The sequence below is a fragment of the Scyliorhinus canicula genome, chromosome 19, assembly GCF_902713615.1.
Source record: "Scyliorhinus canicula chromosome 19, sScyCan1.1, whole genome shotgun sequence".
Classification (NCBI taxonomy): domain Eukaryota; kingdom Metazoa; phylum Chordata; class Chondrichthyes; order Carcharhiniformes; family Scyliorhinidae; genus Scyliorhinus; species Scyliorhinus canicula.
The window spans coordinates 51,026,296-51,042,679 of record NC_052164.1 but is presented as its reverse complement, the minus strand read 5'-3'; the positions used below and the strand labels follow the sequence as shown (position 1 = coordinate 51,042,679).

Below are 16,384 nucleotides of genomic sequence, written 5' to 3'. Positions count from 1 at the left end.
CCACACAGACACGAGAAGAACGTGCAAACTCCATGCAGATAGTGACCAAGGCCAGAATTGAATCCGGGTCTCTGGCGCTGCGAGGCAGCATTGCTAACCACTGTGCCACCAGGTTTCCCAATCTCAGCATCATTAATTACTATCAATGACCTGTTGGCCCTCTCAGCAGAACTAATCCCAGGCAGAAAGGTCAGAAAACAGTGTTATAGAGCAGTGCCTACACACCAGCCATCACGGAGATTCTCTACCACAGAGGGTGGATGAAATAAGAGGTTACCAGTGCCCTGTGCTCCTGAACTGCAACCATGGCACGAGTCCTCCCATAGTAACTAACCAATCCTATCGCCAAGATCACTGGTCTTTTTTAAGTGACAATGTGGAGATACCTTTGTTGGACTGGGGTGAGCACGTCAAGAGGCCTTACAACACCAGGTTAAAATCCAACAGGTTTGTTTCGAATCACTAGCTTTCGGAGCACAGCTCCTTCCTCAGGTGGGAAGGAGGAAGGAGCTGTGCTCAGAAACAAACCTGTTGGACTTTAACCTGGTGTAAGACTTCTGACATTTTTAAGTGAGAGTTATACAAAGATTTAGAATGGGGGGGGGGGTTGCCCCCAGAAATACCTTGGATTGCTCAGGTGCTTTGGAGACAATTCCAGCAATGAATGCATAGCAAAACACCCAGCTAAACACAGAAAAATGTTTCCACCTTTAACTGGAAGACAGGCCTGGTGTAAATGATCTGACGGCAGCAACACCCCCACCTACAGGCCAGGACTGTACTTTTCAACCTCCTCCAATTCGTTCTTTTGTTCTCCACCTTTAATGCTGCCGCTATCCGAAGGTCTGGCTGTGAGGATGATGCCCACTCTCTGATTTAAAGGGAATCTTACTTGGCTGCTCAAATGTGCTAACTTAATCTTACTTTTGACTGATGTCCAAATCTGCAATTCCAGTAAAATATGGAGGAGGAAGAGGTAAAGGTAAAGGTAAAGGCAAGGTTTGATGATGAAGTGGTCAGGTGCAGCAAATGTGGCTCAAACCTTTTCCTCTCAAGTGCAGGGCACTGGGAACAAATAGAGATTTCCTAATGCAGCTCTGCCCAAGGCCAGCATGGAAGAGTGCTGAATCTACAGGAGACCTGCCTTGAAACTTGTCGATCATTGCTTTCAATCACTGAGGACACTGAGGAATCAACCCCTCCCCCGCCTCAGTTGTCAATGTAACCCCAGCAAAAGACTGAACCAGGCCAACCCAAAGATCGTATGCTACCTCTGGCTGTTCGGTTGTGCAGCCTATCCAACTTACCAATGATGCCCGACAGGCAGGAAGATTAATCTTCTAATTCTGTAAATACAAATTGATAAACCTGTGATAAATCTAACACACATCTGCATTGAGGACCATCTGGAATCAGTGGTAACGTTACCACCCAAAGTACTACAGCAAGTTCGTACTGGATTCTACTGCTTGGTGTGCTGTACATCCGCCCAATTCACCAGCTGAACTCCACGTTTTAATTCTCAAGGGTTCAAATCCAGTCCTGTTAGATGCTGGCGCTTGGAGTGGGGCTGGACAAGATGAGACTCGGCTCCGGTGCAGTTCACTGTAGAGTTTCATGCAGAATCGAGGGCGGGTACTAAGGTAAAAGGAAGGGAAACGCATTTCGTCAGACTTTTTAAAAAAACGGCAGGTGTCGAACTCGTTGTATAAATTGCTTATCGATTATTCGGGTGCCCTGAGGATTTTTTTCTCTCCGTTAAAACCAAACATTTCAATTTGATGTGGGTCTTCTGCAAAGCAGCAGCCTCCTCTCCTCCTCCAGGTTATTCGCTGCTCCTACATTGCTTTCACTTTGATTTGCTTCATTTTCATCTGACGCTTCTCCAGCTTCTTCTGCTCACGGCGGAGAGCAGCTTCCTGCAATGAAGAACAGATAATTAAAACCAATAAAAGGGAGATAGAAAGGGAAAATCCGTAATAAATTTCTGCTCTAATCTCGACTGAGGAGAGGTACCAACTGTGAAAGACCAGTCACCTCTGAGGCAGAGGTTCATGCGTTCAAGTTCCAATTCAGATACTTCAATCCGTGCAGTAGTGAGGGAGTGCTGCACTCTCAGGAATTCGTGCAGTAGTGAGGGAGTGCTGCACTCTCAGGAATTCATGCAGTAGTGAGGGAGTGCTGCACTCTCAGGAATTCGTGCAGTAGTGAGGGAGTGCTGCACTCTCAGGAATCCATGCAGTAGTGAGGGAGTGCTGCACTTCGGGAATTCGTGCAGTAGTGAGGGAGTGCTGCACCCTCGGGAATTCGTGCAGTAGTGAGGGAGTGCTGCACTCTCAGGAATTCGTGCAGTAGTGAGGGAGTGCTGCACTCTCAGGAATCCGTGCAGGAGTGAGGGAGTGCTGCACTCTCGGGAATTCGTGCAGTAGTGAGGGAGTGCTGCACTCTCAGGAATTCATGCAGTAGTGAGGGACTGCTGCACTCTTGGGAATTCGTGCAGTAGTGAGGGAGTGCTGCACTCTCAGGAATCCGTGCAGTAGTGAGGGAGTGCTGCACTCTCGGGAATTCGTGCAGTAGTGAGGGAGTGCTGCACTTCGGGAATTCGTGCAGTAGTGAGGGAGTGCTGCACTCTCAGGAATCTCGACAGTGCAGAAGGAGGCCCATCAAGTCTGCACCGACCCTCTGAAAGAGCACCCCACCAGGCCCACTCCTTCGCCCCATCCCTGCAATACCACCCAACTCCCACATCTTTGCACACCAAGGGGTAATTTTAGCAGGGTCAATCCACCTGATCTGCCAATCCACCTAACCTGCACACATGGGAGGAAACTGAACATAGAATCATAGAATTTACAGTACAGAGGGAGGCCATTTGGCCCATCGCATTTGCACCGGCCCTTGGGAAGAGTACCCAAACTAAGACCACACCTCCACTCTATCCCCGTAACCCCACTAAGGGATTGTTCATCTAAAGGATTAGCAACAAGGTCAGCTTCATATCCCAAAGGAAGATATGCTCACTAGGATTGCTTCCATGCCCCTCAATACAGTGTCTAGCAGGAATGGTGTCAAAACCCAAATAGCTGGTGAGCAATACAATCAGCTGCTCATATTGATCCCTATGCCCATCTTGACATCTGGCAGCTACAATGAGTGTCAATTTTCTCATTAATAGGATCAGACTGTTACCTGAGCCACACACAATCCAGATTGATGCTTCATTACTGTACTGAGGGCTGCACTGTTGTCCCTCGGATGAGGCATTAAACTAAGGTCCCATCTGTCTGTTTAAGTGAATGTAAAAGATCCCATGGAACGAATGCAGGCAGGACAGGGGTTTCTCGGCGTTGTAGCCAATATTCCTCAACCGACAGCACCAAAATGGTGTTTTGGGACCTTGTGGTGTGCAGATTTCTTAGTTGCAAAGCATTTCGGAACAGTGTTGAGATGCGGTGCTGGTCACTGCTAATTCTGCCTTAAGATCCATCAAACTAATTGACGTCAAAGCAGCACGGTGGCACAGTGGTAGCACTGCAGTCTCACGGCGCCGAGGTCCCAGGTTCGATCCCGTCTCTGGGTCACTGTCGTGTGGAGTTTGCACATTTTCCCCGTGTTTGCGTGGGTTTCGCCCCCACAACCCAAAGATGTTCAGGTTAGGTGGATTGAACAAACTAAATTGCCCCTTAATTGGAAAAAATGAATTGGGTACTCTAAATATATATATATATATAAAAAAGAATTAAAAATTGACTGACGTCAAACAGTACAACACCCCCCCCCAATACCCTGTATTTTGAAGCCTGGTATTTTCATACCTCGAGCCGGCGCTGCTTCTCTGGGTCCTCCTCATTCATAATCCTTTCTTTCTCTGCTCTCTTTTTCTCCTCCCTGCGTGTCTGCGCAGCTTCTTGACGCTGCGCATGCGTCATCTTTAGAAAGTTCTCCTCCACACGAGCACGATTTTTATCAGCTTTCATCTTACCCTGGGGGAGTAGGGGTAGTGGGTTGTGGCAGAATAAAAGTGAATCAGCACAATTACTTGTACAGCCACTTGCACGAAGCACTGAGGAACGAGGGAATGGAAAGCAGAAGGGAGAAAGATGACAGAATGGAAAGCAGAAGGGAGAAAGATGACAGAAAGGAAAGTGCGCGGGGCTGGCCAGGGAAAGGGAGCATCAGTTAGAGCTAGAGTAAAGTGACATCAAACTTGGAAACTGGCTATACTCTGCAGTAAACATTGCCACTGCAAGGTACGTGGAGTCAAGTGGGTACAGGGGAGATAAGAGAAGATTGGATGGAATTGGAAGTAGAGCGAAGAGATAAATGAGGGAATCTAGTAAATGGGCATCGGCAGTCTAACAAAATGCGAGCTAGCTGTTCAAGCAATCAGTCCTCACTGGGGCAGCTACCCAATGAGAAACTCCAATATGCAGTCATGAAACAAATCACATGCAACATGTTCTCACCTCTCTATTCAGACGATACTTCTTTGCCTTGTCAATACTGTAAATAACCATGTTCATTAACGGAAGCAAGGACTCCATGTCCTTTGGAGAAGTGTTGCCGATTCCAGGCACTGCGTAGAATAAACACACAATAAAGCCCAACTTCGATTATGATTGATCACTCTGCACAACCAGAAACAACCTGTCAGATCAAATTACCACAACTAGATTGAATGAACCTCAGGACAAGGCCAAGCTTCCTGCACCCTTCAAAATCACTGGTTCATAAGGAAGGAACCCAAAGCTATTGCATCTATTCATATAATTTTCCACCAATCATTCCCATTTTACACCGCATTAATTATATCCTCTGTGGAGAAAGATGTCTTACAACACCAGGTTGCAAGACTTTAACCTGGTGTTGTAAGACTTCTTACTGTGCTCACCCCAGTCCAACATCTCCACATCATCCTCTATGGAGACACACTTCTCCCAATCGTGCCATAAATCAAAGCTTACCATTAAATGTAAACAGTAGTGTCTTTTTAGTGTCAGGCAGTTTGAGGGGTTGACCCTCTCTAAATGAAAAGGGAAAAGGAAAGAATTAAAGAGGCACAGGCATAACATTCCCCTGATTGTACGGACAGGCAAAAAAAAAAATATATTGCAGAATATTCCACTCTCGGTCAAACAATAAATAAATGGTCAATAAAAATATTTATTTTCATTTAATGCTCAACAGTTAACCACTGCTCTCCAACAAAATTGACAAGGTTAAGAGGCACAGTCAGCAACTGCCAGTGAGTCCTGCACCAAGGACATTAGTGACTTTATTCTCCAACACTTCTGTTCGAAGTTGAGGGTGTTCAGATAGCTGCATTTCAAACCAATGCCCTCAAGGGACTACTTGCTCCCCGAGGGTGCCAGCTCTCTTGGGTACAGGGTTTCACGGCATCATCCAGCCCCTCACTCAAACAGCAATGATCCCAATACCACGGTTGTCAGTTGATGTGATAACCACACACACACATACAGTGCCCTGTGTCACCAGGAACCCTGGATAATTGTTTCCACCCGAGGTGAGGGATTCGGAGGATAATGGCAATGCCCCATTGCTGCCCAAGTTTATTCAGCAAAGACTCACCAGCAGTAGAGAGTGAATGTCCTTGGTGCTAGCATCCACGACATGGAGGAGTCAACACTCATTAGGGATGTAATTTTTTTAAAAATAAATTAATTTAGAGTACCCAATTCATTTTTTCCAATTAAGGGCAATTTAATGTGGCCAATCCACCTAGCTTGCACATTTTTGGGTTGTGGGGGCGAAACCCACACAGACACGGGGAGAATGTGCAAACTCCATATGGACAGTGACCCAGAGCCGGGATCAAACCTGGGACCTAGGCGCCATGAGGCAGCAGTGCTAACCCACTGCGCCACCGTGCTGCCCGCATTAGGGATGTAATGATGCCAGGGACATTATGAGGGATTGGTGATGACGAGATGTCAAGCACGCTTGCACAGGGACAGAGATATCCTGAGAGATTTTTCACAAATGTGTGCCCAGGGGTGGCACGGTGGTGCAATGGTTAGCACTGCTGCCTCACGGCACTGAGGACCCAAGTTCGATCCAATGTCACTGTCCTTGTGGAGTTTGCACATCCGCCCTATGTCTGCATGGTTCTCACCCCCACAGTCTAAAAATATTCAGGGTTGAATTGGCCACACTAAATTGCCCCTGAAATGGAGAAACATTGGGGCCCATATGGAGGGCTCTGTTGCCTCACACCTACATCACCCCGAATCGGACTGCCTGCCCCTGTATTCTCCAAGGGCTCCTGGAACATTTCACAATGGGCTCTGAGTAATGGGCACACCCCCCGACACACACACACACACACACACACACACACACACACACCACACCACACACACACCACAGCCCCCCCCACACCACATCCCCCCCCACACACGCACAACCCCCCCCACACACGCACAACCCCCCCCACACACGCACAACCCCCCTACACGCACAACCCCCCTACACACGCACAACCCCCCTACACACACAACCCCCCCCACATACACAACCCCCCCCACATACACACACAACCCCTCCCCACACACAACCCCCCCACACACACACAGACCCACCCCCCACACACACACACAGACACCCCCCCACACACACACACAGAGCCCCCCCCACACACACACAGAGCCCCCCCACACACCCACAACCCTCCCCATCCCCAGCATCCCCCCACCCCCACCATCCCCCCACACACACCATCCACAGATATTAGACTGTGTGTGTGTGGGGGGGGGGGGGGGGGGGGGGGAGACTGTGTGTGTGTGTGGGGGGGCTGAGTGTGTGTGGAGGGGGCTGTGTGTGTGTGGAGGGGGCTGTGAGTGTGTGGGGGGGGGCTGTGTGTGCCCCCCCACACACACGGACACACACACATTCCCGTCCCCCTCAGACACACACACACGCCCATACACACACACAGCAACCATATCCCCCCCACACACGAACCCCCCCCCCCCCCCCCCCCCCCCCCCACACACACACCCAGTCCCCCCCACACACACACCCCAGGCCCCACACAGACACCCCGACCACCCCCCCACACACCCCCAGCCCCCCACACACACACACAGCCCCCCCCCACACACACACACAGCACCCTCACATACCCCCAGTCCCCCCACACCTCCAGCCCCCCCACAGCCCCCCCACACACACACAGCCCCCCCACATACACACACAGCCCCCCACACACACACACAGCCCCCCACACACACACAGCCCCCCCCCCACACACACAGCCCCCCCCCCACACACACACAGCCCCCCCCACACACACAGCCCCCCCACACACACACAGCCCCCCCACACACACACAGCCCCCCCACACACACACACAGCCCGCCCCCCCACACACACAGCCCGCCACCCCCCACACACAGTCCCCCCCCACACACAGTCCCCCCCCACACACACACACACACACACACACACACACACACACAGCCCCACACACACACACGCACAACCCCCCCCCCCCCCACACACACACACCCCACACACACACACCCCACACACACACACCCCACACACACAGTTTCTAATCCAGAAAATGATTCTTCAGTCTAAAATGGATTTCTGTAATTAGGATTTCCCATCGATATCAATGATCACAAACTGTGCAGATATTATTCATCCTGATATTGCTGATATCTTGATACATACTCTTGAATAATTTTAGCCCCAGAGAACTGGTCCGAGAAATGAACAGACTCAATCTTGTCAGCATGATTTGACAGTAAGTGCACCATCTGGTAACAGAAAGGGAAAAAGGCCGAACATTATTGCACAGAATGAACCAGCCTCTAGAAAATACCTGGACAAAGCTGCAAAGATTTACATTCACATCATTATCTCAACAGAAGCATGGATGGAAAGAGGGTTGCATGGTTGACTTAGTGGTATTAGCTGCGCAATAGGGTGGATACTGTCTTTTCATCATTGTAACCTTGGCACAAAATGTTAGTATGAGAAATTCAGTGAGGTAACTCTTTTGTGCAGGATGCAAGACTCATAAGAATCCACTTTCTAGTTGGCAAGGAGTCACAAATGGACAGAAAACTGTGGGAAATGAGACATAGTAATGTAGCTTAGGTTAGATTCCCATTGATGGGAACAGTGTAGAGTGAGCTTCACTCTGTATCTAACCCCATGCTATACCTGTCCTGGAAGTGTTTGATGGGGACAGTGTTGAGGGAGCTTCACTCTGTACCTAATCTCATGCTGTATGTCTTGGGAATGTTTGAAACACATAAAACAATCAGCAGGTCAGCTCCTGCGGAGAAAGGAGCCATTAATACTTCAAGTCCTGTTTTTATTTCCGGGTATGTTTGATCAGGATGCAAAGTGGAAAATGTTTAATTAATCATCAATAGCTCACACATCGATGCAAGCAAGGCTAACACCCCCTGGTGCTGAGGCCAATTATATTTATTTACCACCAGCCTAGCTGAGATCTGAAGCAGAGGCTGTTGCAGAGAAGCTTTGTTGAATTCATACCAAATTCAGTGTCATGTGAGAGTATCTTTAAGAAACGGGTATTTTTATCGAATAGCTGTAGTGGGTGTACCTTTAAGAAATGGGTGTTTATTAGATAGCTGCAGTGATGTCAGAGAGTGGGTGGAGCAAGGCTGTCTGTCTGCTTTACTTTCGTTTTAGGCTGTTTGCTACAGGGTGCGTTTTAGTTTCGTTTTGAGAACTGGATAGCTGCAGGCAAAACAAGGAGCTGCATAAGGAACTCTCTCTGCAAACTAAAGACTGTCTCCAGATCAATTGGGTGATTTCAAAGTGCTGACTGCTCTCAGTAGTGACTTTAAACCTGATCTCTGTGTTAAAAAGGTTCTTTCGTCTTATGGATGTTAAGAAGGAAAGATTAAGGTTTACTTATTGTATCTATGGGGAGGATTGGTGTTGATAGTCAAGATGTTTACTGTGGGTTTATAAAGTGTTAATTGGTTTCATAAATAAACAATGTTTTAATTTAAAAATACTGTAGATGTCTGGTGCATCACACCTGTAAGGTAGGCCCGTATGCTCCCCATACCACAATCTATTAAAGGTTGTGGGTCAAGTGAACTCCATGATACACTTTGGGGTTCTCTTAAACCCTGGCCCATAACATCAGTGACAGATTCTGCCAACAAGGCCAAATCATTCCCCAGCTCAACACACTCACCCTGTTGTCCAGGATACCCTCGGTGACCTCTCCCATCTCAGACAAGATAGACAGTGAATCAGGAAGCCCAAACTTAATCCCTGACTTGGGCTTATCGCTGCAGAACTCACTCTAGAAAAGAAAGTGGAGTGTTTATAGCTCCTTGATGAAAAGCAATCACAGTTCCCCAGATAAAGATTAGACAAGCAGCAGTAATTGAAGCAATAAGATATCCATCACAATGGAAATTAAACACACGTCAATCAAGAATGTGTTCACAGCAGCCCGTCTCCCTGCCATTGCTGGAGTCTGTGTAAAAGACTGGCTTGAATGCAGTTTCTGATTTCCCGCAGTGGTTACAGTAGGTCAGAAAGCTCTGGGATGCATTTCAGCTGCCAAACACAAGTGCCCAGTCTCTGCAGTTATCTGTTTGCAGTCTGTCCTTTCTGTAAGAATTGAAGGTCAGCCTTCGCAATGCTTTGCGTGCTCTCCTCCACAGGAAAATACTGAAGATACTCAGCAATCTGTTGAACTGTGACACAGTATCACGAAGGCCATCTGGCCCTCTCAGGCCCCTTCTGCAATTCATTTCCATCATGGCTGTTCTGCTCCACAATTCCATTTTTCTGCCTTTGCTCTAAATCTAACTTTACCAACAGAAAATCTTTGCGTCTCGGTCTTGAAAGCAATCAACTGTGGGCAATGTTGAATCAGTTAAAATGATATATACATTCGGTGTGAACAACATCGCAATTTAACAATTCACATGTCAGTGATATTGATCATGAGCCAAGCCCCATGCGCTCATGGTAGTTTAGTCCAGATTTAGTCTCAACACATACCAAATCCTGCATCTCCTTCTGCATACGGACCATGGCCTTCCGTGAACCAATGGCAAACACGTATGTATCCATGTCTTCCTCATTCATCGTCACTTTGATTTGCTACAGAAGGAATCACAAAAAGCTCTCATTTCCGTCACTTCCTTAAAACAATGGGTGGGGGAAACGCCACAGAGCCGGGGGGAGTGTGAGCGAGCAAAGGAGAGAGACACGCCCAGCGCCAGACAGAGGCCCGGCGCCAGACAGAGGCCCGGCGCCAGACAGAGGGAAAGAGAAACGCACACAAATATATGGAGCTGGAGAGCTACCACCCATGAAGGGGAGATATTCACAAATAGCAGAGGAGCAACATCCTAAAACGGAAGAACCTGGATTAAACAACTTGTATCTATAAGCTTTAATAGATTAAAATTGCAAATGGGGCCTAAACAAAACGCAAAATACAGAAGCTGGAAATCTATAAAAAGCTGGAAATGCTCACACGATCAGGAAGCTTTGAGACATCAGGAAGGGACCCGAGGTCTGAAACATCAACTGCCTGACTCCCATTTCTCCAGTTACCGCCTGAGCTACATAATGGCGTTAAACTAACTAGTAGAAAGGCCGCGACGGAGAGAAATCCAGGAATAATAACAAGGAGATGGGAACCTGAGTGGGAAGATACAAGAGAGGGAAACAAAGTGTCTGAACTGAGACTGTATCTGAACGCACAGAGCATTCGCAATAAGGTAGATGAATTAACAGCGGAAACAGGTATACGCAGGTATGATATGATGGCGATTACGGAGACATGGCTGCAGGGTGTCCAAAGTTAGGCACTGAATATCCAAGGGTATTCTATATTTAGGAAACCCAGACAAAAAGGGAAAGTGGGATAATGTTGTTAGTTAGGGATGAAATCAGTGCAAAAGGAGATTGGTTCAGGAAATCTAGATGCAGAATCAGTCTGGGTGGCGTGAAGAAGAAACAAGAGGCGGAAACGATTAATGGGAGTTGCCTGTAGGTCTCCAAACAGTAGTGGTACGGTAGGGGATGGCATTAAAGAGGAAATTTGAGGTGCACTTAACAAGGGTACTACAGAAATCATGGGTGACTTTAATCTACACATAGACTAGGCAAATCAAGTAAGCAACAATACCATGGCAGATTAATTCCTGAAGTATGTACGAGATAGAACAAAGAACAAAGAAAAGTACAGCACAGGGACAGGCCCTTCAGCCCTCCAAGCCTGTGCTGACCATGCTGCCCGTCTAAACTAAAATCTTCTACACTTCTGGAGTCCGTATCCCTCTATTCCCATCCTATTCATGTATTTGTCAAGATGCCCCTTAAGCATCACTATCGTCCCTGCTTCCACCACCTCCCCCAGCAGTGAGCTCCAGGCAGCCACTACCCTCTGTGTAAAAAAGCTTGCCTCGTACATCTCCTCTAAACATTGCCCCTTACATCGTAAACCTATGCCCCCAGGTTATTGACCCCTCTACCCTGGGAAAACGTCTGACTATCCACTTTGTCTATGCCCCTTATAATTTTGGAGACCTCTATCAGGTCGCCCCTCAACCTCCGTCGTTCCAGTGAGAACAAACTGAGTTTATTCAACCACTCCTCATACCTAATGCCCTCTATAACAGGCAACATCCTGGTAAATCTCTTCTGCACCCTCCACATCCTTCTGGTAGTGTGGCGACCAGAATTGAACACTATACTCCAAGTGTGGCCTAACTAAGGTTCTACAGCTGCAACATGACTTGCCAATTTTTATACTCAATGCCCCGGCCAATGAAGGCAAGCATGTCGTATGCCTTCTTGACTACCTTCTCCACCTGTGTTGCCCCTTTCAGTGTCCTGTGGACCTGTACACCTAGATCTTTCTGACTGTCAATACTCGAGGGTTCTACCATTCACTGTATATTCCCTACCTGCATTAGACCTTCCAAAATGCATTACCTCACATTTGTCCGGATTAAACTCCATCAACCATCTCTCCGCCCAAGTCCCCAAACGATCTAAATCCTGTTGTACCCTCTAACAGTCCTCATCGTTATCCACAATTCCACCAACCTTTGTGTCGTCTGCAAACTTACTAATCAGACCAGCTACATTTTCCTCCAAATCATTTATATATACTACAAACAGCAACGGTTCCAGCACTGATCCCTGCGGAACACCACTAGTCACAGCCCTCCAATTAGAAAAGCACCCTTCCATTGCTACTCTCTGCCTTCTATGACCTAGCCAGTTCTGTATCCATGTTGCCAGCTCACCTCTGATCCCGTGTGACTTCACTTTCTGTACCAGTCTGCCATGAGGGACCTTGTCAAAGGCCTTACTGAAGTCCATATAGACAACAACCACAGCCCTACCTGCATCATCTTTGTGACCTCCTCGAAAAACTCTATCAGGCCAGTGAGACACAACCTCCCCTTCACAAAACCGTGCTGCCTCTCGCTAATCCATCCATTTGCTTCCAAATGGGAGTAGATCCTGTCTCGAAGAATTAGAAGGCTCACCGGCCTGTAGTTTCCTAGATTATCCTTGCTACCCTTCTTAAACAAAGGAACAACATTGGCTATTCTCCAGTCCTCTGGGACATCACCTGAAGACAGTGAGGATCCATTGCTTTCTGTCACGCCTCAGCGATTTCCTCTCTAGCCTCCTTCAGTATTCTGGGGTAGATCCCATCAAGCCCTGGGGACTTATCTACGTTAATATTTTTCAAGACGCCCAACACCTCGTCTTTTTGGATCTCAATGTGATTCAGGCTATCGACACACCCTTCTCCAGATTCGACACCCACCAATTTCTTCTCTTTGGTGAATACTGATGCAAAGTATTCTTTTAGTACCTCGCCCATTTCCTCTGGCTCCACACTTGGATTCCCTCCCCTGTCCTTCAGTGGGTCAACCTCTTGCTTTTTATGTACGTGTAGAAAGCCTTGGGATTTTCCTTAACCCTATTTTCCAATGACGTTTTGTGACCCCTTTTAGCCCTCCTGACACCTTGCTTAAGTTAATTCCTACTTTCCTTATATCCCACACAGGCTTCGTCTGTTCCCAGCCTTCTCGCCCTGACAAATGCCTCCTTTTTCTTTTTGACGAGGCCTACAATATCTCTCGTTATCCAAGGTTCCCGAAATTTGCCGGTCCTGAATTCCTTTCAACTGACATTTGAAAGCCTCCCACATGTCAGATGTTGATTTAAGGAGATGGTTTGTTTGGCCAGTATGTTGAGGAACCAATAAAGAAACTTGCTATCCTATATTTGATATCATGCAATGAGAAGGGGTTAATTAATAATCTTGTTGTGTGGGATTCTTTAGGGAGGAGAGACCAAAACATGATAGAATTCTTTATTAGGATGGAAAGTGAAGTCAGAATTGAAACCAGGGTCCTAAATCTAAACAAATGGGCTAAATGGCCTCCTTCTGCACTGTAAATTATATGATCTATGATAGGAAACTATGAAGGTATGAGGGGTGAGTTGGCTTAGATTGGGGAACTTCATTAAAAGGCATGTTGGCGGATAGGCGACGGATAATAGTTAAGAATGAATGTAGTGAGTGGAACATTTATTCTTTCATTTCTGGCGAAAAGACACAAGAAAGGTGGCACAACCATGGCGAAGAAAATATATTAGTTAGTATTAGATCCTAAGTGGGGTCATACAAAGTTGCTTTACAAAAAAGTAGCAAGCCTGAGCATTGGGAGAAATTCAGTATTCAGCAAAGGAGGCCAGAGAGATTGATTAAGAGAGAAAATAGAGTGTGTAAACTTACAATCAACATAAAAGCTGACTGTAAAAGCTTCTATAAGTATATTTTTTAAAATGAAGAAAAATTTAGGTCCCTTCCAGTCCGAAACAGGAGAATTTATAAGAGAGAACAAGGAAATGGCCACGCAATTGAACAACCAAGACCACAAGCCATAAGACACAGGGGCAGAATTAGGCCATTCGGCACAGAATCTGCTCCACCATTCAATCATGGCTGCTATGTTTCTCAGCCCCATTCTCCTGCCTTCTCCCCATAACCTCTGATTCCCTTATTAATCAAGATAGGACCATAATTATTTTGGTTTTGTCTTCACAGAGGAAGAGACAAATAAATAACTTCCCAGTAATACCAAGGAATCAAGGTTCTGGTGAAAAAATGGAATTGAAGGAAATTAGTATTACTAGAAAAACAGTGGAGAAATTAATGGGACTGAAAGCTGATAAATCCCTAATGTCTAATAATCTACATCTTTACTGAAGGAGGTGGCCATGGAAGTAGTGGATGCTTTGGTTGTCATCTTCCAATGGAACAACCCTGGCAGATTGGAGGTTCACGAATGTAACCCCACAATTTAAAAAAGGGTGGAACATCAGTAGCAGGAAAAATACTAGAGTCTATTATAAAGGATGCGATAACAGGGCACTTCGAAAATATCAACAGGTTTAGACAAAATCAACATGGATTTATGTAAGGGGAATCGTGTTTGACAAACCTACTGGAGTTTTTGAAGATGCAACTAGTAGAATACCAGTAGGAAACAGTAGGAATAAATGTTTTTTTCCCCCCCAGAGTGACAGGCAGTGACAAGTGGGGTCCCACAAAGGTCAATGCTTGGGCCCCAGCTATTCACAACATACGGCAATGATTGGGATGAGGGAGCCAAAAGCAATATTTCCAAGTTTGCCGACGACACAAAACTTGGTGGGAATGGAAGTGGTGAGGAGGATGTTAAGAGACTCTAAAGCAAATTTAGACAAGTTGAGTTGATGGGTAAATACATGGCAGAAGCAGTATAGCGTGGATAAATGTGGTTATCGACTTTGGTGGAAAGGGAAAACATAAATAGGAGCTAGTGGAACGAGCCATTAATCACTTTAAGCTTGCTCTGGTATTCAATGGCTGATCCTCTAACTCGACTCTGGCATCCCAAACTATCTCCCGTATTCCTCAATTCCTTTAGTGTCAAAAAAAAAAAATCCATCAATCTCTTTCTTGAATATACTCTGCAACTAAGAATCCATAGTCTCACTGGGGCATAGAGAGAGAGAAATTCACAGCCCTGAGTGAAAACATTCCTCCGCATCTCAGTCATAAATGGCTGACTCCTTAAAAAGAGCAAGAGTGAATGAGAAAAAGACGGATTCATTTTTGGCCAGATTAATCCCATGTGACACCAAATAGCTTTTCAAAACATTTCACCTCCATGTAAAGAGGCTAACATGCAGCATCTGAAACACTTTCAAAGCAGAGGTCAACTAAATCCACACAGGTCCATAAACAAGACTGGTCTCTGAGCATAACCTGGGGGAGGTGGGACCAGTACAAACCGGACGGTCTGCACTTGGGCAGGACTGGAACTGATGTCCTAGGGGGGGTGTTTTCTAGAGCTGTTGGGGAGGGATTAAACTAATGTGGCAGGGGGATGGGAACCAATGCTGGAAGTTGGAAGGTAGTAAAACAGGGACAGAAACAAAAGGAAGTAAGGGGAAAAGTGCAAGGCAGAGAAGACATAGTCAGAAATCCATAAGGGCGACAGTACAAGGTACAGTGACTGAGGGGAGCACAGTGAATAGGCCCAGTAATAACAAAAGGAATAAAACTGGAGATGTTAAGATTCAAAACAGAGGTAAAAAAACCAACATAAGTGTACTTTACCTGAATGCTCGTAGTATTCGGAATAAAGTAAATGTGTTGGTGGCACAAATCATCGTAAATGACTATGATTTAGTGGCCATTACTGAAACATGGTTAAAGGATGGTCACGACTGGGAGTTAAATATCCGAGGGTATCAAACTATTCGGAAGGACAGAGTGGATGGTAAGGGAGGTGGTGTTGCTCTGTTATTTAAGGATGACATCCGGGCAATAGTAAGGGATGACATCGGTGCTATGGAGGATAAGGTTGAATCCATTTGGGTGGAAATCAGGAATAGTAAGTCGAAAAAGTCACTGATAGGAGTAGTCTATCGGCCACCAAATAGTAACGAGATGGTGGGGCAGGCAATAAACAAAGAAATAACTGATGCATGTAGAAATGGTACAGCAGTTATCATGGGGGATTTTAATCTACATGTCAATTGGTTTAACCAGGTTGGTCAAGGCAACCGTGAGGAGGAGTTTATGGAATGTATCCGCGATAGTTTCCTAGAACAGTATGTAATGGAACCTACGAGGGAACAAGCGGTCCTAGATCTTGTCCTGTGTAATGAGACAGGATTGATTCATGATCTCATAGTTAGGGATCCTCTCGGAAGGAGCGATCACAATATGGTGGAATTTAAAATACAGATGGAGGGTGAGAAAGTAAAATCAAATACTAGTGTTTTGTGTTTAAACAAAGGAGATTACAAGGGGATGAGAGAA

General features: G+C 46.4%; 1 protein-coding gene across 1 annotated transcript in view; it reads right to left on the bottom strand.

Moving 5' to 3' along the window:
* Positions 1-1,752: 1,752 nt before the first annotated feature.
* ccdc47 (coiled-coil domain containing 47) overlaps positions 1,753-16,384 on the bottom strand; it is a 55,389-nt gene continuing 40,757 nt past the window's right edge. The window contains exons 7-13 of the mRNA XM_038778847.1: positions 10,030-10,131; positions 9,209-9,319; positions 7,699-7,784; positions 4,965-5,023; positions 4,467-4,576; positions 3,816-3,983; positions 1,753-1,919 (exon numbers count right to left, since the gene is read on the bottom strand). Coding sequence (XP_038634775.1) covers positions 1,839-1,919; positions 3,816-3,983; positions 4,467-4,576; positions 4,965-5,023; positions 7,699-7,784; positions 9,209-9,319; positions 10,030-10,131 — 717 coding nt within the window. The 3' untranslated portion in view covers positions 1,753-1,838. The remainder of the gene's footprint in view (positions 1,920-3,815; positions 3,984-4,466; positions 4,577-4,964; positions 5,024-7,698; positions 7,785-9,208; positions 9,320-10,029; positions 10,132-16,384) is intronic.